General features: G+C 40.6%; 1 protein-coding gene across 1 annotated transcript in view; it reads right to left on the bottom strand.

Annotated features, from left to right (window-relative positions):
• Positions 1 to 454: 454 nt before the first annotated feature.
• efr3a (EFR3 homolog A (S. cerevisiae)) overlaps positions 455 to 23,520 on the bottom strand; it is a 53,330-nt gene continuing 30,264 nt past the window's right edge. Inside the window, exons 9-17 of the mRNA XM_071524756.1 lie at positions 23,260 to 23,421; positions 20,656 to 20,787; positions 19,982 to 20,049; positions 16,468 to 16,595; positions 5,481 to 5,566; positions 3,196 to 3,244; positions 1,606 to 1,709; positions 1,422 to 1,471; positions 455 to 937 (exon numbers count right to left, since the gene is read on the bottom strand). Of these exons, the coding sequence (XP_071380857.1) occupies positions 832 to 937; positions 1,422 to 1,471; positions 1,606 to 1,709; positions 3,196 to 3,244; positions 5,481 to 5,566; positions 16,468 to 16,595; positions 19,982 to 20,049; positions 20,656 to 20,787; positions 23,260 to 23,421 (885 nt within the window). The 3' untranslated portion in view covers positions 455 to 831. The remainder of the gene's footprint in view (positions 938 to 1,421; positions 1,472 to 1,605; positions 1,710 to 3,195; positions 3,245 to 5,480; positions 5,567 to 16,467; positions 16,596 to 19,981; positions 20,050 to 20,655; positions 20,788 to 23,259; positions 23,422 to 23,520) is intronic.

The raw sequence follows: 23,520 nt of genomic DNA, 5'->3' as shown, positions 1-23,520 counted from the left end.
GACAATCCTATTAAGCAGAAGAGTCTTTAAAGAAATAGTGGTTAGGGGAAAAAAAAAAAGGCAATGAACAGATGTTTAAAAATATTGTTTTTGGATTCAGAAGTAATTTTTCCACTTTTGAGGCTTTCCAAGCACCTGGAAAAGTGAAACAAGTAGATGCTCAGAACAATTTTCAGATGGGACATTGACCCATTGCGCTACAAAAAATGACAAGCTGTCCAGTGATGTTCTCTTGTCTCCAGACCTATCAGCTTATTATCAACCTATTTCATGATATTTTTAGTCACATTATCTCTCTGCACTTTCAGTAAATTTCACTTGATTCATGCCAATATGACTTCTTCTTTCAAGAAATCATCATAAAACAGTGAAGAAAATCTGCAAACAAGAAACTTTCTCCAAGACAATTTCACTTTTACCAAGAAAATGTCCTGAAACAAGTTACATTCTCCTGAAGAAAAGTCTAATTTGTTGAAACTGGTGAAATTATCTGATATAAGCTTGATGTCTGGATACAAGACAAAATCACAAGTCTGTCAGTTTTTGCAGGGTGATTTTGGACGCACACTGGGGATGTGATTTTTTCTGTTTTTTCCCCTCAAGAAATCATGTTATTAGGACACAGAAATCCCATTTTGTTTCTAATTGAGGCCTGATCACATCCCTGACACATCTGTTCTGAGGTCAGTTTGACACACAGGTTTTAAAGAGGATTGCAGCACAAATCGGAGATGTGATTTTGTAGATTTTTTCTCAGCATATCAATTTTCTTTTTGCATTTCATCCCTCTGGAGGAGTGTGTGTGTGTGTCTGCAGGTACGTCTGTGCTGCTCAGTAGACACACAGGTCGGGGAACTTCATCTCATAGACAGGGACCGACTGGTGCTGGGTGTGTCCCGCTGAGATGGAGACCACTCCAGACGGGCTGGGAGGAGGCCTGGGGGGGAATTTACATGTCAGCCAGTGAGATGTAAGAACTGGTCCCAGAAGGAGGCTGGTAGCAACTGATAATGTAATAACTTCCAGATAGTAAATAGTAGTAGTAATTGAAGTAAAATAATAATAATATAATAATAAATAACAAGCTTTATTTATATAGCAGTTTTTGAAACACAGTTACGAAGTGCTTTACAGTCAAAATTAAAGAAAGTCCAAAGAAAATAACTACTAAAAGAGAAAAAGTAAAATAACAACATGCATGGAACAATAAAAGGCAAAAATAATAGTAAAATAGTAAAAACGTGTGAAAATATCATTAAAATGCCCATTAAATAACATCGCATTATTTCATTAACCAGCAATTATTACTTCAAAAGGGTAAATGTAATAATAATATTGACTAATAATGTAATAAGTCACATGATTACATTCTTCTTTTTCTTACGAGTTATTAAAATAGTATTATAAAATGCGTAACTTACCGAATTGTAAGTTCGAAGATTTGCGCCAGCCGGTCGTGTAACATGTTCGCCTGGTGAAAACAAAATATTCAAGTTGAACAAGAGCAAACTTTTTTTTTAAACTTTACTTGTTAGGTTCTGAGGCTGCTTTGCTTTTGTCTGTTTAAAGACCCGACAGGTCTGAGGTTCTGGATCCTCTGCTCACCTTGGACTCGCAGTGAGCCGCAATCTCCTCAAACGGAGCTTTCTGGAACTTCTCCATCACCTGACGCCTCTTCTCCCTCTCCTGCTCCTCCAGGCCGGTGGTGTCTGGAACCAATCAGAGACGATTACACCTTTCCTCCACTACACCTCATTTAGCTTCAGTCAGAATCACTTTGGGCCCCAAGGACAGGAAATATACAGGAATAGTGCAAAGACACACAGAAACAAACCGAAACACACAACATACTTACACAAGGACAACTCATATTCAGTGTGACGTTCCATAGACACTAGACTACAAGTATCACTTACATACCGTATTTCCTCTAATATTGGCCCAGGCCTTTATTTCCCTCAGCTGCAGAGGGTACCAGGCCTTTATTGGAAGCAGGCTTATATTAGAGACAGGCCTTTATTTCTAATTCCCTCTGTTTGATAAGTATATTTGCTCATATTTTAGTACGAAGCCTCCTTGTTTTCTGATCTGCTTCTGTTGGGGTTCGTTAGGTAGCCGTTTTTTTGTTACTGCGACGCATTACCGATAATTACGGTAATCGACGACGGCACGCTCCGGAGACTTCCGCCGGCCGAGCCGTCTGGTGACATACTGCCATCTTGTGGCACTTGTACGTTACTACAAACTACAGTTACATTATATAACAGGCACCAGGAGTTTACCGGTATCCACCGTTGTTTTTTCCTTTGTTTTTTCCCCCGGCCTGTATTTGGGGCCGGCCTTTATTTGTTCGTGTCGACCGCGGCCCCGGACATTATCGGAGACCCGACTTTTAATTGACTACCGGCCACTATTAGAGGAAATACGGTATACAGTAAACATCTATAATTCAACATTTAATCACTATGGCTACGTTCACACTGCAGCACAAAGTGTCCAATACTGATTTTCCCTTTCATGTGACTCAGATCTGATGTTTTCTAATCAGTCTGAACAGCAAAAAAATGCATGGAGTCACATCTTTTCAATTCTGATCTGGCCCAAATGGATATATTGCTACAAAATCAGATCCGGAGTCATGCAACGTACTTGTGACTTTTATTCGAACGCTCAAACCGTTGCTACGACAACAAGTAAACCTTACGTCACTCGCACTTTCAGATTCTATGCAACGGAAGTCGTCATAGTAAGAGAAACTCAGCAGCAATCGCTGCGTTTATGAATAAGAATGATTGATCCATGGAAGACATGCCTCCAATGTTTTTGTCCTCATTGTGATAACAACAACAAAACAAAAGTCTCAACAATGTCAACAAAAGACAAATCGTTCTTTTGGTGGATCAGTTTTCGATTAAAGAGAGAACAAAGCTTGTCAAGAGCTGCACGCGATGTTTTGAGAATTAACTCCATGACTACGAAGGGAAGCGATCTCTTGACTAGTCACCTAATGTTTGTTACTAACGTTAGCAGGTTATGCGGGTCGAAGCTAACGTCGCTAGTACGTTTTTTTTTTATTAAAGTTAAATGATATAACTCTAACATGTATGCCCCGGCACATCTTCAGTTCTGGAGGTTAGGAAAGGCTAAAAGAAGAGAGTTGAGCAGGTCCAAAAAAACTTTGTGTGGTCTTCTTACCTATAGCCTTCTTCAGGGTCTCAAACGTGATCTCCTCCGCCAGCTGGGACTGCAGAGAGGTAGAAACACAGAAGGATCAATCAGGCCTGCTCCTGACAGCGTGATGTCACACTGTGGTGAAATAACACGCTTTAACCCTCGCTCACTGAGAAAACGGGTGTTGAGCTGTCAGCACAGAGGGAACAAGCAAACAGTAAACATGTTGTCCCCCACCAGTGATGTAGTTCCACCCTTGGGTCAGTCAGTGATTGCTGAGTGAACTTGAAATATGAGTGAAATTGTATAAGCATTTTCGTATGGGACAATGAAAGGACAGATTGACCATATATTTCTGTTGCCTACTCTCCTCAGAATTAGGCTTCCAAGTTATATCTTGAAATGTAGTAACTGTAATTGTCCTGTTTTTACTCAATACAGTACAGAATATAAGAACTACACAATGTACACTACAATACAATTTATAATACAATATACAATATAACATACAACACCAGGAGCGTGAGTGTTATGAATAATATAAATGCTAAATGATAAGTGATATCTGGTATTGCACAGTAGGTAAGTGGTAATATGATATAAGTAGTCAACACTGAGGCACAGTGGCAGTGCAGTGATGATGCAATAACAGTACAACAGTCCAACAACTGGACAATAACTACAGTGTCTTGTGGTTAGAGGTTTGCCCAAAAATTCTCCATTGACTCTCACTTCAACACATCAACCCAGTCTGATGTCTCCAAGTGTGTACCGTGTGTAGACTACTATGTTACCTTTAACTGTATTGCTTTACCACTGAGTCCCCATTCATTGTCCCCCACATTGTATGATAACTTTAACTGTATGACCTGCTTTACCACTGAGTCCCCATTCATTGTCCCCCACATTGTATGATAACTTTAACTGTATGACCTGCTTTACCACTGAGTCCCCATTCATTGTCCCCCACATTGTATGATAACTTTAACTGTGCTGCTTTACCACTGAGTCCCCATTCATTGTCCCCCACATTGTATGATAACTTTAACTGTATGACCTGCTTTACCACGGAGTCCCCATTCATTGTCAATGCCGCCCCCTAGCGGCACAAAGTCAACATTACAGTGTGACTAACAAACGAACTAACAAACAAACTAATGGACGGAGACCGATCCATTAGTCCCCCCTTTGGTGGGGGACAATCATCTGAGAGCAGGTTGACATGGACAGAGTTCAGCGCTGCAGTCACCTGAAGCAGCCTGAAGAGTCAGGATATTAATGTGTAAAGGATTATCCTGTAAGTGAAGATTTATAAACTGTAAACTCCAAGATCGGGAGTGATTCTGTTTAAATTCAGTTCAAGTCAACTTTGCTCAAGTCCCAAGTCAGTCTCAAACCAAATCTAATCATCTAATTTGTGTATTGCTTTAGCTTGTCATGATGGCAGCCATGCAGACTTGTACATATTTGGCAAGTCTGCTGTCAACAGATGGTAATGCTAACAGGCATAAAGAGACACTTGTAGCATCATTAGCATATTAGCTGAACCCTACAAGTGCCTGGAGTGGAGGGTAAACACACTTCACCTCAGTTCACCGAGCTTTTCACTCCTGGAATAGAGTTTATTAGGCTGACATAAATTTGTATATGACGTAAACTCACAGTATACATCATTGCAGCTAGTACCAAACTAAGTTATATGAGCATAGGGACTTTTAATGGGGGGAAAAAAGTAAAAAAAAATGTTTTTATGAAAACAGAATTGATCTGTGTTTGTATTGGTGGTTTTGGTCTGCATGTGGTCTCTTATGTATCTATGTGTAATTATGTGTATACATGTAGAGTATATCTATATGTATATAAATGCCAATGTTTTTTATTTTTTTTACCTGGCAATATGTTTTTTTTCTCCTTTTCCTTTTTCTCATTTATTTTGTTTAACTTATTATTGGAATGTTTTTTCTGAATATTTCATGTTTGGAGGCGTGTTGGTTAACAAGTCCTGCTTTGGGTCTGTTAAAAATTGTACTTGAAATAAAGAAATGAATATATATATGATATTAATTTGATATTTAATTGATTTAAATAAATATACATATATTGGTGGTTTTGGTGTTGTATGATGATCCCCGACTGGAGGTGATAGTTTATCCATCTTTTTATTTACCATTACATCACTGCCCACGAGTATCTAGGGGGACAGCGAAATCACAATGTGTGTGTGTGTGTGTGTGTGTGTGTGTGAGTCCGACCTGAGTCAAAGAGTATTTGCGAGGACGTCTTGTCTGTTTCATGGATTTCAGACTGACCTTGTCCGGGAGGCTGTTGGACAGGATGTCCACCTGCAGGGAGATGGTGTCCACAAAGCTCTTCCTCCTGGTCAGCCGGTCTTCATCTGCAGGACAAAGACAGTTCAGTCAGTTCAGCCTCAGCTTCACACTGTGGTGTCATGGACCCATAAACTTAAAGACCCGTCACACAGTCTGAGCAAGCAACGCACGCAAACAACACAAAAAGCAACACAAGGAGTATTTCTTGCTTTCCTGGGTCGCAAAATGTGTCCAAATTTTCTAACACATAGTGCAGTGCCATCTGTTTCAGGTAGGGGCGCTACATGACAACAAGGCTAAACGAACATCTACTAAGGAAGTAGTAGTCATTTCTGGTGTAAACACATGCCAACAACCATCATAGTAGCCAACTGCTACCTGTAGCACCTAACTAGCTCAGTGTGGCGGCCAGACAGACTGCAGTGGTTCTTTTCCTAGCTAATCAGAGGCGATGCGGTGAAAGAAAATTTGAAATCCCCAAAATATTCGAAATGCCTCTCTTCATCGAAGTTTGGCACAGGCAAAAAAACATCATGCATTAACAATCTATTTACAGGATGAGCGGAGCATCTTCTTTTCAACTTGTACTTTTAGCGGCAGCTGAGAATTTATAAAGTCGACTTTCCTCTACAGTCCGGCTCTGGGCGACTGGCTCCAGATCAGAGTCTTCGCTGCCCCCTTGTGGATAAATGGTTTACAGCCTTGACTTGACTGTACTGTGTAAGCATTGACTTGACTGTATGTCGCTAGCTGGCGTAAGTGTATGCATGCCTTGCGTTAACTATGTACAAGACCTAAGACTCATGTATGTTGCACATATACAAACACGCAGACAGAAACACTCTATCCATCTTCTATCACTATCCATATCTCCCCTTCATGAATAAGGATCACAGAGGGATCAGAAGATCAGTGGGCTGCACTATTAATCCTGTATAATTGTATACTGCGATTTGAGTTTCCTCAATTAAACATCTTGAATGAGAAAAAACGTAACAGCGCTGTTGCAACAGCCGGCCATAAGTACAACGCCACATTGGAATAGCAATAGTTAAATATTTCATATCACTGAGAAGGCCCACTGGATCTGAAAGGAGTCAATGTGTTGAGATAAGATACAAACTGCAATAGCATCATTTTGCTCCCCGAATCTAATAATCTTGATTAACAGTCATCTGCATTATAATTCTTTTGTGCAGCCATAGTAGTGAATACTACGACTTGGTTCATTTGTGTTGTCAAAGAGCCTGTCCTACTTAAGAGTTTGGAGGAAGACGATTTGCTTATGAATGAACGTTGAAATGAATTTGAAAAAAGTGCCTTGATTTCTTGGACTCCTGCGGCGTTTTGGATATTTTTAAAAGCTCATTCCCAAACCAGGCGTCTTCTCCTCCCCCCCCTTTTCTTCAAACATCTGAGGCAGGATTCTGTGCGGATTTTCACCCTCGTTTAATTTAACAAGGGAGAGATCCATCTGATCCTGTGAAATGAAAGCGTTTGGTGAACCCGTCTGAACTCCGCTGACGCAAGCAGCGCCTCTTCATTCTGTTCTGCAGTCATCCACACTACTACAACAAATCTGGAAATAACTGGCCCGGGACCTTTTGTCCAGACCAGCCCGCCAGGATCAGTCGGACACCAACCATCCTTACCGGTGATTTACGAATCTTCGGCCGCTCTTTATTGATGAATCCTGTACTGTACATATCACTATACAGTTGTTAACTTTAATCTTAAATTTATAAAATTAAAGATCTTATAACATAGCCTAACTCTGTATTATGTTTGAATGGAATTGTTTTACATAATTATTATAACTTGATGGCTGGAGGAGTGTTGTTTAATTTCAGATAACCACATGACATAGTTCCTTATCACTAATCTAACTTAATGCACCATGTTGAGACTTGCTTATGAACTGAATGTTATTGTGAAGGGCACCAGTTAGGAGATGGGTATCACTTTTTTGGCATCAACAACATCATTAGCAAAACCAGGAATACACTTATTTTAGCTTTATTAACTTTCTTCACTGGCTAATCACCTGAACTCTGCTGACCTGTCTCCTCTAGTCTGAGACCGCTGCCTCCATCTGGCTCTGTTAAACAGATCAGTGCATGTATTCAGAAGTTACAGGACTGATGGCTGTATATGGGAGACATACATACAGTGACATGTCTGTCTGTTTACAAGTTAAATTCATTTGACCACACTGTTTTATCACTCACATTGGGCTGAAAACAAGACAGAATGTCTAACATTTTCACAACACAACCTGTCAGCTCCGTGGCTCAGATCAAACTGTCTGCTGTCATTTGATTGTGCGTTTGCTTAAACCGGCCCGGCTTCCCGACTGGGTGGAGTTTTCCATTTTTAAGCACTGTGATTGGCCCAAACACCAGGTCACAAGGTCCAAACACCGCCCAGCCAGCAAACTTTGGTGTTAAAACGAAATAAACCAGTTGTTAGATAGAGCGGCCCACTGGGAATCCTCCTGGTAGTCCCTACATCCTTATACCAATAAACAGATCTGAACTGCAGCAGAAGCAGCCTGTACTTTCTCTGCTCCAGAGACAGCAACATGTCAAGACCATTTAATGAGGGACAGACAGTAACATCAGATGAGGTGTAAAATGTAACTGTTAACCAGAAAATACCACTAGATAATTGTTATTTGCATGAGTCAGAGTGACCTGTGCACATTGAACAGTTATGACTAAGCAGCCAGCCAGGAGACACTAATGAGGAAACAGATATGAATAGACAAGAGGTGAAGACACAGAGAGGGAGCTGTGTGTTTGCATTTATATTATAGCTTTGGCATTTAGCTGATGCTCTTATACAGTGAGTAAGACAGCAGAATAAGCTTTAATTTCGAGATCACATTACAAGTGACAAATATTAAGGAGTGCAAGGATCAAAGGCAGCACCCACGGAAAAGAAAGTACAAACAGACGGTTTACAGTTGCGTCACAAATTTCCAACAACCACGTCTGGACCCATCATGAGGTTTCATTGGAGAACTGGCTCTGTGTTCGTCAATTCAGTAACGTAAAAGTGAATAGTGTGATAAGGTGGATTTGTTTCCAAATGTAGGTTACTGTGACACAGTAAACTGTCTTGTCTTTAGCCCTAGTCTCTACTCCAAAACATGAAGAGTTGTAGCTTGAGAAGAGTCAGCTCAGTTAACCTGAACAAACTGTTAGCTAGCTAACTTAGGGTGACCGCATTTTCAAACCCCCAAACCGGGACCCTTAAGTGTACCTTAAGTGATCGAAAGCTCTGGTTGTGTTTCACCAGATGGGAGGCAAAGGTCCCTCCTGAGCTGCCAGTTTCAGATCACTGTCACCGGCATTTGCCCCGCTGAAGTAGGTCGCAACGGTGCTACTACTAGCTTGTAGCCACCGCTTATGTTTGGCCGTCTTAATATGATCTTTTATGTCAGCATTTCCAGCGTGCGCGACCAAAAATGTTCTCTTGCAGTGTGTGCAGAACGCAGCATTTCCGTTGCCGGCTACTTCACGAAGAAAAGAGTAAAGCCTTCTGGAGGTCTTTAGAAAAGACCGACTTTCTCTTCGGCACGACAGCTAACCGTTAGCGACAGAGACACAAGGCTAGCAACAGCGTTGACAATGACACACTGATTGATTGACACACATACAGACAAATCAGTGTTGAATTCAGACGCGTGGTGCATTGGGTAGGGTTAGATAATAATGAGCGGGACAGAACATGATAAACGTCTATGTAAGCACTGAAAACAAGTATAATACTATTATTATTATTTTAATTGTGGTGAAAACCGGGACAATTTAGTAGTGAATGTTGAAAACCAGGACATTTTAGTGTTTTACAGATATTTGTCGGGACTCGGGACACCCATCTTGAAACCGGGACAATCCCGGACAAACCGGGACGTCTGGTCACCGTAACTAGCCAGCAAAGACACTGATGTTAATGTAAACAAACTGTTTTGATTTTGGCTTTGTTAGCTAGCAAAGTAGCCAGCAGGCTAATTAGCAACCAATCAAGTTAAGATGACGAGCCACTGCTAATGCTAGCTTCTACTAAATATACGTTGGCTAGTAAGCAAATCAGATCTGTTTACAAGACAGTTAGCCGCAAATGGTTAGCTAGCTAATAAGCTGACATGAAATGATCAGTTTCCAGTCAAAAACAGCAGAGAGATGAACCGTGTTGTTGAATTCTGTTGAGAAGGAAAAGTCGTAAGTTTACAAACACAATCACCTGTTCTCAGCTACTTTTGACCATGAGCTGTGGACCTCCAATATGGCTGCCAGAGGGACGTTACATACCTGTATTAGAGCCCTCTATGCAAATATTCTTGTGTTAGTTAACAGCTAGTTAGTTAAGTTAACAGCCAGGTAGAGAGGTAGGGAAGTATTTTTGTGTCTGTTTTTAAGGCAGTAACGGTGATATGGAGTAGTTTCATAAAAATGCTTTGGTGCTTTGAATGGAAAAAGCCATCAGAAACAGTTTTACTTCAGTCTGACATCAGGTCAGAAATTATTATATTATATTAAAATAAAAGCCAGTGACAACTAAATGTTCTAATCTTTCATCCATCGTCTAAAATTCAATGTACTATATGAAACTAACATAAACGTGTGTCGTCCCAAATAGACGCACAGCTTTGTAGAAACAAGACACGTCCTTTCTAAGAGTGTACTGTGCGCTTAAATCCCTACTCCATCTGTGTATCTGTGTGTGTGTGTGTGTGTGTGTGTGTGTGTGTGTGTGTGTGTGTGTGTGTGTGTGTGTTGACACTGGCATCCCCGTGGAGTAAGTAATTGTGCCCAGTGTGATGTTAAGGACACGATCTCATCCAAAAAAAAAAAAATCCTCTCGCCCTCCTGCTGGAAGCGGCTCAGCGTCCGCGGGGAACCGGAGCGAGTCGACGACCAGAAACATCGGAGGAAAACTTCAGGATTACCGGGGTTTGAAGTTTGCAATTTCATTGGATGGAAGACTGAGTAAAAGCTATATATATATATATATATATATATATATATATATATATTTAAAAATAGCTGGTAGCTTTCTGATGTAGAATGGAAAAGATGTCAGACAGGAGGAGTTACGAAGTGATTTGAATTCAGAGACTGACTGCACCAAGTGATAGGAATTAATTTGGTCATATTATACTACTATATACTATATACACTACCAGTTAAAAGTTTGGAGCCATGTATTTTTCTCTATTTTTTTTATTTTATTTTCACATTTAGTAAAGACATCAAAACTATGAAATAACACAAATGGAATTATGCAGTGACCAAAAAAGTGTTAAACAAATCAAAACTATCTTATATTTTAGATTATTTGCCTTGATGGAAAGGCAAAGGCTCTGGAAAGAAATTCATACATAGGATCAACTTCACTATTTATATTTGTCTAAGAAACACATTTGAAGCATTTAAGCAGAAGCCTTTATATCAAAATGGCTTTAAGAGAATGAAAAACAAACTGTTGACTGGTAGTGTATCATATTGTGAACATTTTGATATTATTTAGATATTGTCATTGTGATACGACTTGCAATGTCATTTTAAAAGTCTATTTTCAAGTTCAGGTGTGAATTTCCTTTGGTTTTGAACCTTTTCAGAAGCCCTGCCACACAGATGCATTCAGGGAATACATTTATTTCGAATACATTTACCTGCTATGCTGTTAAATGACTTTATCAGTGTCTTTGTTGCAGGCTTTGTTTTCTTATCTTTATCGCAGCGCTCTTTCATTTTGATATATTGAGGCAAATCCACTCTGTTGTTTAGCTCTATGCTGCATGTGGCCAAGATGGCACCAAACGGAGATAAAATGAAGATTAACTAAAACACTTTGCGCTTATAAATAACACTGCATGCTCTCATACACTCTCCCTGTGAAGCTGAAGAATAAATGTAAAAGACTGTTATGAAGTGAAACCTCACAACCCCAATTTCCATGATTTCTGTGTTTTTACTTGACTTTGAAGGATTACGTCCCATAAGTCCTCTGTGGGTTATTAAACCCTTTCATAACCCACTGCATAATTTTGAATAATTTCCTCATGTGTTTTCCTTTCTAGTGTTTTTGGCAACATTCATACGGTTTCCCCATCAAAGTACAGGATGGATATTAATTAAAATGTAGGTGGGATGGTTGGGAGGATAAATGTTGAATGATGGTTATTAGTTTCCATAACTGTTGTCAGTTGTGTCTCTTGGCGCCAGGTGTCTTTGTTTCTTTGCTGTGGTGTGACAACAGAGTTTCCCTCGGATATTAATAATGCAGATGTCATCACATTTAAAAAAAAAAACAAACATCTACAGTATTTAGCACATCTACAGACACAAACTACTGCAGTATTCACAGTCCACATGGGCAGGCTACACGCTGTACACATGTAATGTACTCACCATGTCAAATGTCCAAATGCAAGCACCACAGATGCAAAAATTATCAAACAATATGTTTAAGGGATGTAGAGCTATCTAGCCACTGAAAATACTAATAAACGACTAGAAATACTAAAATGCTATAATAAATCAACATGAAAGTTTCCCTTAGTGGAGTGGTGTGGGATGGTTTTCCTGCCATGGTTTTGGTGAAAGTCTAGTCAGCACTAACACAATGTTTCTAGCAAGGCACCAACACTGTCAGGGTTAGAGGTTCAATTCCCTGTCTAGCTTTTTCTCTACTGTCCAATCAGATCAACGGAGAGGCGGGGCTTCTGCGGTGAGTCTTGTAAACAACAAACAAAAGGAGGATCACCCAAAACTTTACGAATTCACAAACTAGTGTAGGGCTGCAACTAACGATTACTTTCATTGTCGATTAATCTATTGATTATTTTCTCGATTAATCGATTAGATGTTTGGTCTATAAAATGTCAGAAAATGTGGATCAGTGTTTCCCAAAGCCCAAGATGACGTCCTCAAATGTCTTGTTTTGTCCACAACCCAAAGATATTCAGTTTAAAAGAAACCAGAAAATTTTCACATTTAAGAAGCTGGAATCAGAGAATTTTGACTTATTTTTCTTAAAAAATGACTCAAACCGATTAATTGATTATCAAAATAGTTGGCGATTAATTTAACAGTTGACAACTAATCGGTTAATCGATTAATCGATTAAGCGTTGCAGCTCTAAACTAGCGGTGAATTCAGAAACAGAAACCAGCAGCCTGGTTTAATCGTGATTTATTATTGTTTAAAATACTTGTATAAATTAGCGAAAGCATGCAATCTAGCTAGCGCAAAATAAACAACAGCTGGCGAAGTGACTGACAGCTGCTGACCGTCAGCTGATTCTGTGGTCGCCTAGCAACAAGAACACAAAAACACAACAGGCTGCTCTGCTTTGTAGCCTTCAACAAAGCGAGGCAGCACACGTCGCGTTGTTCAGCCTTTAAAACGAGTCCTGTGTGATCAAAATCCCCCCGAGGTGTTTTAAATAAAGGAGTCCACTAAACGGCAGTTGTTATCCAAGCAGGGAGCCGGTGTAAACCTGCCATCTTTTTTGGTGGAACAAGCTGCTTCAGATGCTGGTCCACTAAACCCCCCCCAGCAGGGCTCAGTTGGGATCTGGTCTGGTTCTCTGTGAAGGCTGAAGCCGCTTTCAAGCTCTTCAAACACTGAATGATCTCTGGTGCCTTGATGCTTACATCAGTTCTGATTAGAATTTGCAACTTCAAACATTTTGAAGACACGGTTCAAAATACACAATCCATTGCTTTGTTCTATTTTTTTTTTTTTTTTTATCACTTCTTGAAATTTTTACCTTGTATATTCATGCCTATCCATGGTCTCTCTCTCTCTCTCTCTCTCTCTCTCTCATAAGTGTGTCAGTATTAATTCATCACTTCATGTTGTGAAGTGGCTGGGATCTCTCACTGCTGTTGCCTTCACAATCCCAAGTATTCCTGATATTATGATGACAGGATAAGACCAATGTGTTATTATTATGATTAGTACATTTTTAGATTGAATCAGATGTTATTATGCTTAAAAACCTTTCTCGAACTCGTCTGCTTCTCTTTATCTACCTGTCCTCTCTCTCTCTCTCTCTACCACTCTCTCTTTCTCTCTCTCGCTATCTCTCCCTCTCTATCTCTCTCTGTCTCTTTCTCTCTCAATTCAATTCAATTCAATGAGCTTTATTGGCACAAAGTACAGTTCAGTATACATTGTCAAAGCTTAGTGATCAATAATGCTAACATTACTCACTCTCTCTCTCTCTCTCTCTATCTCTCTCTCTCTCTCTCTCTCTCTCTGAGGACCAAGGTTGGGGTCAATTCTTTTTCAATTCACTCAACTGAGCAAGTGGTCCAGCAGGAGTCTTTACTGCCTTCATTCTGTAGGTAAACCGTGATACAAGACAGGAGATGGGGAGCAGCGAACTCTTAACAGACTGGGAATCTTTTGACATAAAAAGGTTTTATTCTTGTTCTTGTCTTTCTAAGGTCGAGGAGGCAGGATCGTCTACAGCACTGGGTTTCAATCATGTGCCACTGAGGCCCAAAAGTCCACAGGTTTCCATTCAAACCGAACACAACATAATAATAGTGTTTGCTTGGAGTGAAAACCTGCAGACCTTCGGGCCTCGACGGCACATAACTGAGAACCACTGATCTACAGGTCAGTGATCTCCAGCCATGTTGCTCTGTCCGTTTTAAGTCAATCTTTCTGTCAAACATAAAAACTAATTTTGAGCAAAGAAGAAAAACAGAAAGGGTGCAAAGTGTCAAAAAAAAACAGACAAAAGAAGGTGCTCTTTGGTTTGGAGTGTGTAACTAAATGAAACAGAAGTCTGAGGCGCTCTTCTCTGAAAAACTTGTTTTATTGGCTCATCTATAGGGACTTTAAAAAAAAAAATATTACAACACTCCAACTCATTGGAGTGCAGTAAGTATTCAGAGAAGAGTGCCTTAGACTTTTGTTTCACTTTGTCTCATAAACAGTAATTTATTTCCAAACAGCAGGTTAAAAAAGGTCAGATGGGACGTCCTGATATATCCTAGTTCATTCACAGAGTGCACCACAGTCAAGACCAACACCACTGCTAAAGATGCAGTTTGTATATTGTTTGGAAGGTTTTTTGGGGATGTTGACTTGATTGTTGCTAGCTACCTTCTGCTAATCCTCTGGCTGAACATCCTCAGTGTCAGAAGATTTACATTTCTTTTAGTAGCTGACTTGCATACCAGACATTTGGGAGATTTAAAAGATTCAAGCTGAATTATTTATTTTAGTTATTTTTATCCATCCAGGTATTCAACATCTATCCATCTAACAATCTATCATTAATCCATCCATTGTTTAGTTGTAGGATCTGACATACTGCGGCAAGGCAGCGCTCCATGAAGACTGGCATTTCACCGAGGCGCTTCAGTTATTAATCCCTGATAGCAAATTAGTGGTATTTCAATATTTTATATCTTCCAAACTGCATCTTTACTGGTTGTTTGTCTCCAGTGGGCAAAAAATCTGTTGCAAACTCGCAGCTCCTCCAAGATGCATGAATCAAATAGAAACTAATGAAAAAAGTTCAGCTACTCTTGAGGAAAAATTGAGCTTAAATATTAAAAACCAACGCGGGTTCGGCTGCAGAAGCCTTCGTCAGTGTTACAGGACGTCCTGTGACCCTGACAAAGGCTACTGCAGCTGAAATGCATTTCTTTTTAATATTATATCTTTGTCAACTGTCTGCAGTGACGACTGGCCAGCCTAGTTACACCCAGCTTCCATGGCTAGAGATCAGAGACGGCAGGTGAGTGTCTAACGCCACAGCAGGCCGGACTCAGCCTCTGAGTTACCTCTGGACGTCTGCTTGCACCTGTGGAGGATCTTGCCTACTGTGTAAAGCACTGATTTTAAATGAGAAGCATGGCAGAGAAAAGAAAACAAAGGCATATTGTTTGTTAGACAAAAAAAAACAAAAAACAAAAAGTCAATTTACCAACAATTTTCTCACCCGTTGTGTTTGATTTGGTAAAATCGCAGGTAAAATTGTTTCTGTTTGCTTTATGATGTATATTAGTCATATTTGAAACAGTTATTTTATGTCAGTGTAGTTTGACCAAACAACACCCAGAAGGGCTTAAAGCGATATTTCACTACCTGCATTGAGGGTTTTTCACTAACTCTGTAAGTTAATAATTTTAATTTGAACAAGGACAAAATTACTTCTTCCACAGTAAATCCCTGGAAACAGAATGAAATCACATTCTGCAGATCGACCTCGCCTCGGGTGTGTAAAGGTTTGAAGCACAATTCCTAAAATTAGGTTTTGAGAATGAAAGAAACAAAGTGAGTGGAGCGGATTATGAGTCTCTAGAGAGGCAACTACTGGTGACTGACTTCATGAAATCCTACAGAAGTCCATGTTGTACTGCTTTAAATTAGCTTTGCTAGGAAAGGCGGCAACAATTGTGACAACCGTCAGTTTAATAAAGCCGATCACACAATGGGCATTTTCAATTTATTTCCTGTACACTGTACAATTCCTTAAGCTGTTAATCTTTTAAAGCCTGTTCGGCTCATCGTTATGAAGAGTCCCAATAGTTCTGTGGAGCATTGTACTTCTGAAATGGGGGAAAGAGGCAAAAATGTCTGTTAAGTCATTTAGTCTAATACTGATTCCTAAAATCCTTTTTTTTAAACAAGTGAATAAATCTGCCAATGAGGTGAAATATAAGAACAACTGCAACTTCCAGTGCAGTTGCTCTTGTTTCAACTGTTTTCTTGAAATTATTGTCAAAATCTTACTGCAGGTTGATGATCTGCCTCATTTCAAAATCCTGTCAGATGTTTCAAGAAAACTACATTTGGAAAAGCTGAAATTATTGGCAGGATTTGGATTGAATTTTTTCCACTTGTATTAAAACTGAAAACTGGATGAAACAGCTTGTTAAGACAGATGCAGTGTGTGTGTGTGTGTGTGTGTGAGGCCTGGCTGGTCCTACCTGTGACCTGGGGAACGTAGGGGATGGAGAGCCGCTCTGCGTTGTATCCTGGTCCGGCCAAACACTCTGACATGTCGGCCGTCTGGAAGTAAAGGACTCTGTCCTCCTTATCCAGGGACTCGGGGAGTCTGGGAGGGTGAGCGGGGGTGAGGGGGGGGTATCAAAGGTAAGACAGCTGTCCAAATCCTCCAAAGATATCTCATGCAATTTACAGAAATAATATATTCAAGCTGGTTTCAGATGATTTGGTAAATTAATTTTGATAAATGTCTCCATTGCCCAGAACTGAGTTGACTTTACTTTAATTTTTTTTTTTAACTTTAATCTCCGCTCTCAGGACATTTTGTGATTTGCTGTTCCCAAAGTCCGAACTGAACTGGGAAAGAAAGCTTTTAGGTTTTCTGCACCTACTGCATGGAACAATCTACAGTCTGATCTTAAACTTCAAAACTTAGTAACCCTGAATGATTTTAAAGCTATGGTGAAATCTATTGAAACCAGGTTGTCCGTGTGCAAATGTTCTATTTGATCATTTTAATGTTACTCAAATCTATGTTTTTGGGGTTTTTTTGTACATTTTTTGTTGAAACTGTGTTGCTGCTATTCTTGGCCAGGTCTCCCTTGCAAAAGAGATCCTTGATCTCAATGGGACAAACCTCTAAACCTCTCATAGAGTCCACATTTAGTATTCCAAATCCCTGTATCTTTCCCTGCAGGGGCTGATGCTAAAAGAGACAGAAATAGACGCTGGTTCTTATAATCAGGTTATCTTGTATCAAAAGCTGCCTGGGGATCACAGCAGTGGAGCCAGGTGGAGTTTAGCCAAAGCGTGTCTGGAGCATTTTATTTAAACTCTTACTCCTTTAGTTCAGTTGGGTTGTCCAGGTAAAGACGATGACCTTTGAACTCTGGTGGCACCAAATAACGGCACAGAGAGTCTCAGTTAATCCAACCGACTACAGAAAACCACCCCGAAACACAAGGGATTATGGGTAGAGGGAGACGGATGTTGACATCTGATAGTCATCAGTTCCTCATGCTTGGAAAGCCTAGCAGAACAAAATGAAGTCTGGGACTGATGCTCATATTCAACTGTTTCTTCATGTGTTCTTAACTGGTATGAACACCACAGAAGAAGAGACCAGTTCATCATGCTGAGACAAAGTTACATGAACTGGAATCTGATTTGTTTTTAACCTCCCACCACCAAAATCTCTAACCTGCAGGATGACAGGCGACCAAAACTCTGTCCAATAAACAAGCTGCTTGTGAGTTCATGTGAATTTTGTTTACAAGCCCTCATTGGCTTGTGATTGGTCAGTGTGAACGTAAATGAACCAAATACAAAAATGTTACAAACTTAACTTTTCTACTATGGTTTGGACCAAAGAGAATGAACGGTGGGTCTGATCGCACCCTAAAGGACACAGGCACCCCTTTTCCACCAAATTAGCTCTGCTTCTGGAACTGGTTCCGTTCAGGATTCTTGGAACCTTGGTGCTATCTAGCGAACCGGCCCGCGTTTCCACCAGTTTTAAGCGGAACCGTTGTAATCAAGGATGCGTCATCAACGGAGGGCGTTGCACAATGCACACCGGAAGTAAACAGTAGAAGCAAAATGGCGGATCGCATTGATTACCTGTGAGCTTTTGTTCTGTTATTCTACCTGTAGAATATGACACGCCCACTGATGTCGTCACGGTTCGCACTTGAAAACCTGCTATTTTTTGGTTCCAGCTGGGAACCAACTTTTCGGGTTCCGAACCAATTTATTTTTGGTCGAAATGCTCCGAACGGTTCAAAATGAGGTGCGTGAACCGGAACGTAACCGGTTCCACGTTGGTGGAAAAGGGGTAACGGGGGGCTTTTGACCGGAAGATCGCTGGTTCAAATCCCCAGACTGGGATGGGAAAATTAACACTCGTGGCCAACAGCAGCAGACTGTGGTTTCACTGTATGAATGTGAAGGATGGAGCTGAACAGCACTTGTCCTCAGCAAACCCTCATTGGATAAATAAATGTTTAAAAGAAAAAAACGAGAGATTTAAGGATTTAGCTGAAGATTCTGAACATCCCAGTCATTTTTATCTCGCCTTTGGCTTTAAGCTGTCATGCCACATTTTCATGAGAGTCGGGTGTTTTTTTTTTTTTAATACTAAATCTCCCAAAATCTTACCTCAAAGGCATGCTATTTATTTGCCAGTGAATCTCTTCTTTAGATCAGAGATATTTTTGTAATCGATGCAAATTGTTCTTTTCAGAGGCAGACAGAGGAACTACAAGAGTGGAATGAGAGCGACTTTGATCTTAACTAGTGAACATTTGGAATAGAAAGCTTTCACAAATGGGACTTCAGGGGCTTGAAAAGTTATTCTAGAAACAACAAAGGAGAAAAAAAAAGTCTGTGGAGTCTTTCACGGTATTTGATGTAACAGCTAACAGTGATCAACAGAAAAATGTTCATGTTTTTTCTGCTCAGAATTCCTCTCTGCCTGACTGCCTGAAGCTTTACTCCTCAATCCTCTAGCCAGTTGTCTGCATATACTGAATTAAGAGAAAGTTTAGAAAAAAAAAGGTTTCGATAACAGACTGTGATTTATATTTGAAGGGAGAGAGAAGACAGAGGTAGAGAGTGATAAACACGCTTGGCAGGCTGGTTATGTCTGTGAATGTACATGGATTCAGATTTGGCTCTTTTTAAGGGGGATCATGAACTAGCACTCATAAAAAAGGAATGGAAAAGTAGATTTCTAAAAAGTTATATATCATCATAGATTAAAAAAAACTGCTTGAAGAGTTATTCATTATCCCTAAAATGTTCAAAAAATTTTTTTGTCAGAGAACTTCAGGTACCTACCATCCTTCAAAAAAAGACAATGGGTTTTAATGTTGTACTAGTAATTATGTTGTACAAGTAGGTGTCACTTTTTGTTCATAATGTGGAGCATCTCATGATCATTGAAACGAGGCTCATTTCCAAGGTAACAAGCTCCAGTTCATGGTACTCATTTCTCAGTCTTTGGAAAACCATCTAAACCATCTGTTGCTCTTTTCGATTGGACTGGTACATGATGCTCTCAGTGAAGTTCCAGTAAGGTTAATTAAAGAGCTGCTCTAGAGGCAGACATGATCTCATTGGTTGAGTTAAACCTCAGTGGGCGGAGCCAAAGAACCCCAGTAACGTTAGACTGAAGCTCAGTGAAAAAGACAAGAGGTAAGAGAGGAGGAAGCTAATATTATGCAGCCTAGCGCTTTGCTGCTAACTGAAAAAATACAATCTACCAAACTAAGTTATCTAGGTTAGCTAGTTAGCTAGCTGACCTTCAAGTTCAAACTAGCCATACTAGCAGAGTTCCTATTTTTGCTATTCAAGTTTGCGGTTAGCTAACTTACACTACGCCCACTGAGGTTTAACTCAGTCAATCAGTTGATTTCTGCCTGCAGAGCAGCTCTGCTTCAGAGAAATGTTTGTAAAACTGAACCTCCAGTCTGCTAAGTAAAGAGAGACACTTACGGACACTTGTCTCTGAAGATGTGCTCTGGGAGGAGGTACGGGGCGTCCAGGTTCCTCAGCTCGATCACCTGGAGATGGAGGTCAAGCAGAAAGTACCAACATGAGGCACAAAAAGTCATCAGTAAGTATTTGTAAAGCAGTTTTCTCAGCAAAGTTTGAAGAAGCACAACTAGCACTATGGCAGAGACATCCAGTGTGTCAGCTGGTCACGGCTTCTTGTATCACTGGGATTTATAGCCAAATACAGCTGTGTATCGTCAGCATAGTAATGTAGTAAAAATATTATGTCTACAATGTATTCGACAAAGTGAAAGCTGTAAAAAAAAAAGGAACAAAACAAATATTTGAACAGATCAATCAGCTATAATAATGAGTAGACTTGCACTGTTTGCCCCATCGATGCACACTCAGCAGAACAGACACAGTGCTAGACTATATTACAGTATATATATAACATGTTGTCATAACTATGCATACACTGACTTAAGTGTATTTCAACTTATACATCAGGGTCTCGAACATGTTTCAGTGGCCCAAGGTTCATGAAGCTCACTCAACACACAGATTACCACGGCAACAAGCCTAAAATGTAGTGCAAGAGACTGAAAGAGATCAGTGAGATGTGGTTACATGACAGTACAGTACAGTATGGATGAGTGAAGCCGGAGCTGTACCTTGCTGACGTGCTGACAGAAGGGCGGGTTGGCGATCATCTGGCTGAGGAAGTTGAGGTACGCCGCCACCAAGGCCATGATGCCACAGCGGATAAACATCGGCATGTTCTCCTCGTTCGCCAGAGCCATGTCCTGCACAACCAGCCACAGCATAATGTTTTAAAGGGGCCACTGTAGGTCAGCAGCGGGTTGATATGGTTGTTGATCAATACCAATGACTAATCGATTACTCTGAGATTTCTGGCTTTCAAAACTCACTTTCCAGCCCAAACTATTTTGGAATAAAAACTTTCCCCACTGGAGTTTCAAGACACTCCCAAAGGAGTAGGGTTACGTTTTGATATGAATGTAGAATCACAGAATGTTAAATAACCGTAAATATGTAAACAATCAAGGATTTTGTGTTGCATTTTAAGAAGTGATTGAGGCATTATTATCAATTATTCTACTCTATGGTTCTACTCTAGGGTTCTATTTTAGTTCCGTTTATTCGTGGAAGAAAGTAAAAATCTAAAATGCCAATAGACAGAATTAAACAAGATTATCCAGTATGCACAGGTGGTTGAAAAAGCCCCATAGGGCTTGTAAGATAAGCAACTATATAAAACAATAAAAAGTCACTGAGAAGCAAAGGAAATTAACTTACAAATAAAAATGAAACTGAAATTGACTTACAAATGAAAATGAAAACAGTAAAAATAGGAAAAAGGGTTAGGGTTAGCTTAAACACAGCAATAATAACTGTCAGGAAAAAAATAAATGTCTGTGTGTATATTCACAAATGTTTTTGAGTTGTTTGACTGAAAATAAGCTTTTTGTCAATTTCTTAACCTGTTAACCTTAAAACACAAGTCAGTTTTCCTCCAGAGTGTTTGCAGACACTACAGTTGTACCAAGCAAACCTTTTCCAGCCTCAATAACATCAACATCAAACTCAAGTTACATTGTGTCAGTCCTCGTGTCACAGGCTCAGACAACACAAGTCATTAATCCAATAAATCATGATGTAAACAAAGCCAGTGGTGGGGAAGCAGTGTGTCAGCAGGGGGCGCCACACTGCAGCTACTTTGGGCCTTTAAATGTGGCCGCACTATTCTTAACACGCCACTTGTATCACTCGTCACACAAACGGTCGCAGACACGCTGCACACAGCGGCCACACGCAGCGCATCATAGTCGGCCTCCCATGCTGGCTGCGTTGCCCCGGGGTCGTTGCCCCGGCGACGACCTTTTCACCCACAGCGTGAGAACACAATCACACTGCAGACACTCCTCCCTCCGACCTGAGAGGGCCAGAAGTAATCTTCCTGCACTCCGTAAAGCCCTTTACTTGGATTAAGATGGCTATCGCAATACCAGCGAGATTGATGCAGCGCAGAGGTGTGTGTGTGTGTGTGTGTGTGTGTGTGTGTGTGTGTTCTTGTGTTTCTATACTTACGAGGACCACATGTCCTCACAAGTATAGGCAGATGAGGAAAATCTTCCAAAGTGAGTACATTTCTTCTAGCTGCTAGTTTAGGGTTAAGATTAGAATTAGGATTAAGTTTAGGTTAAGGTAAGGGTTCTGGGTTACATGCTTGTGTGTGTGTGTGTGTGTGTGTGTGTGTGTGTGTGTGTTCTTGTATTTCTATACTTAGGAGGACCACATGTCCTCACAAGTATAGGCAGATGAGGAAAATCTTCCAAAGTGAGTACATTTCTTCTAGCTGCTAGTTTAAGGTTAAAATTAGAATTAGGATTAAGTTTAGGTTAAGGTAAGGGTTCTGGGTTACATGCTTGTGTGTGTGTGTGTGTGTATGTGTGTGTGTGTGTGTGAGAGAATGTTCACCTCTTGTCTACAACGCTGTGACATTTACACATGATAAGATCTCAGCGTGAAAGACTAACAAACAGCTGGTGTGTGTGTGTGTGTGTGTGTGTGTGTGTGTGTGTGTGTGTGTGTGTGTTTGGGAGTGTGTGCAGATTTTCTTCACACCTCTCTTCCGTCTCACATCTTGCAGGCTGTTACTGTACCTGCATGCGGTCTGCAGTCTAATGACATTAAGGACTTCTTGTTGACAAAGACAGCCTCAGCTCCTCATCAATGACAGCAAACACTGCGGCACCTGGGCTCCCTGACAGTATACTGTCATAATATCCAGTCCCATTAAAGGGATAGCCAACTAAAATATGCAATTTCTCATTAAAATGTATTTTTTTGTCCGATCAGTGCTTCTGACTCCGTTTTGCTGCGGGTTAAAAACGACTTTCACACGTCGGAGTGGGAAATCCAATCAGAAGTCGACCTCAACACGCCGCTCTCTCTCTCTCTCTCTCTCTCTCTCTCTCTCTCCAGTCTACAGTGAAGCTCGCTCCCTCCACCAGGTTTGGTGAATGTGAGAATGAGAGACAGACATTTTTTTTCAAATTCCCAAACTATTCAAGACCTGGAAATGATCAAATTCATTTTTAATACTTTTCCAGACTTTCCAGACCTGCGTAGGAACCCTGGAAAAGTGTCATTATTGTCCAAAAATTTTACAAATATAATTAAAAATTCAGGCCATACCCCCCCTCCCCCACTAACCCACTGATTTGACTGAGGAAGATAATAAACTGGTGTACCTGCAGAGCGATGGCCAGCCGGATCAGGTCGATGACCACCTCCTCGTTGGCCAGCTCTATGGTCAGAACAGCCAGCGTGGTGAAGAGCAGCTCGAAGTTTTTATGGACGTTGTCTTCCTCCTTACAGCCCAGGTAGATGTGACGGTACAGCTGCTGACCGTGCTGCAGGTGGAGGAGGAGAGGAGGAGGAGGAGGAGAAAGATGATGAAAGAAGAAGAAGAGAGGAAACGGGAAGGCAGAGGAGAGGAAGATGGTAGGAGA

Source organism: Centroberyx affinis, unplaced genomic scaffold (genome assembly GCF_046629955.1).
Source record: "Centroberyx affinis isolate AG114_WGS23_722 - 3 ecotype Tasmania unplaced genomic scaffold, CSIRO-AGI_Caff_v1 ptg001230l_1, whole genome shotgun sequence".
In the NCBI taxonomy this organism is placed as follows: Eukaryota; Metazoa; Chordata; class Actinopteri; order Beryciformes; family Berycidae; genus Centroberyx; species Centroberyx affinis.
Note: the sequence above shows the minus strand (reverse complement) of the source record. Positions and strands in the feature narration are given on the sequence as shown.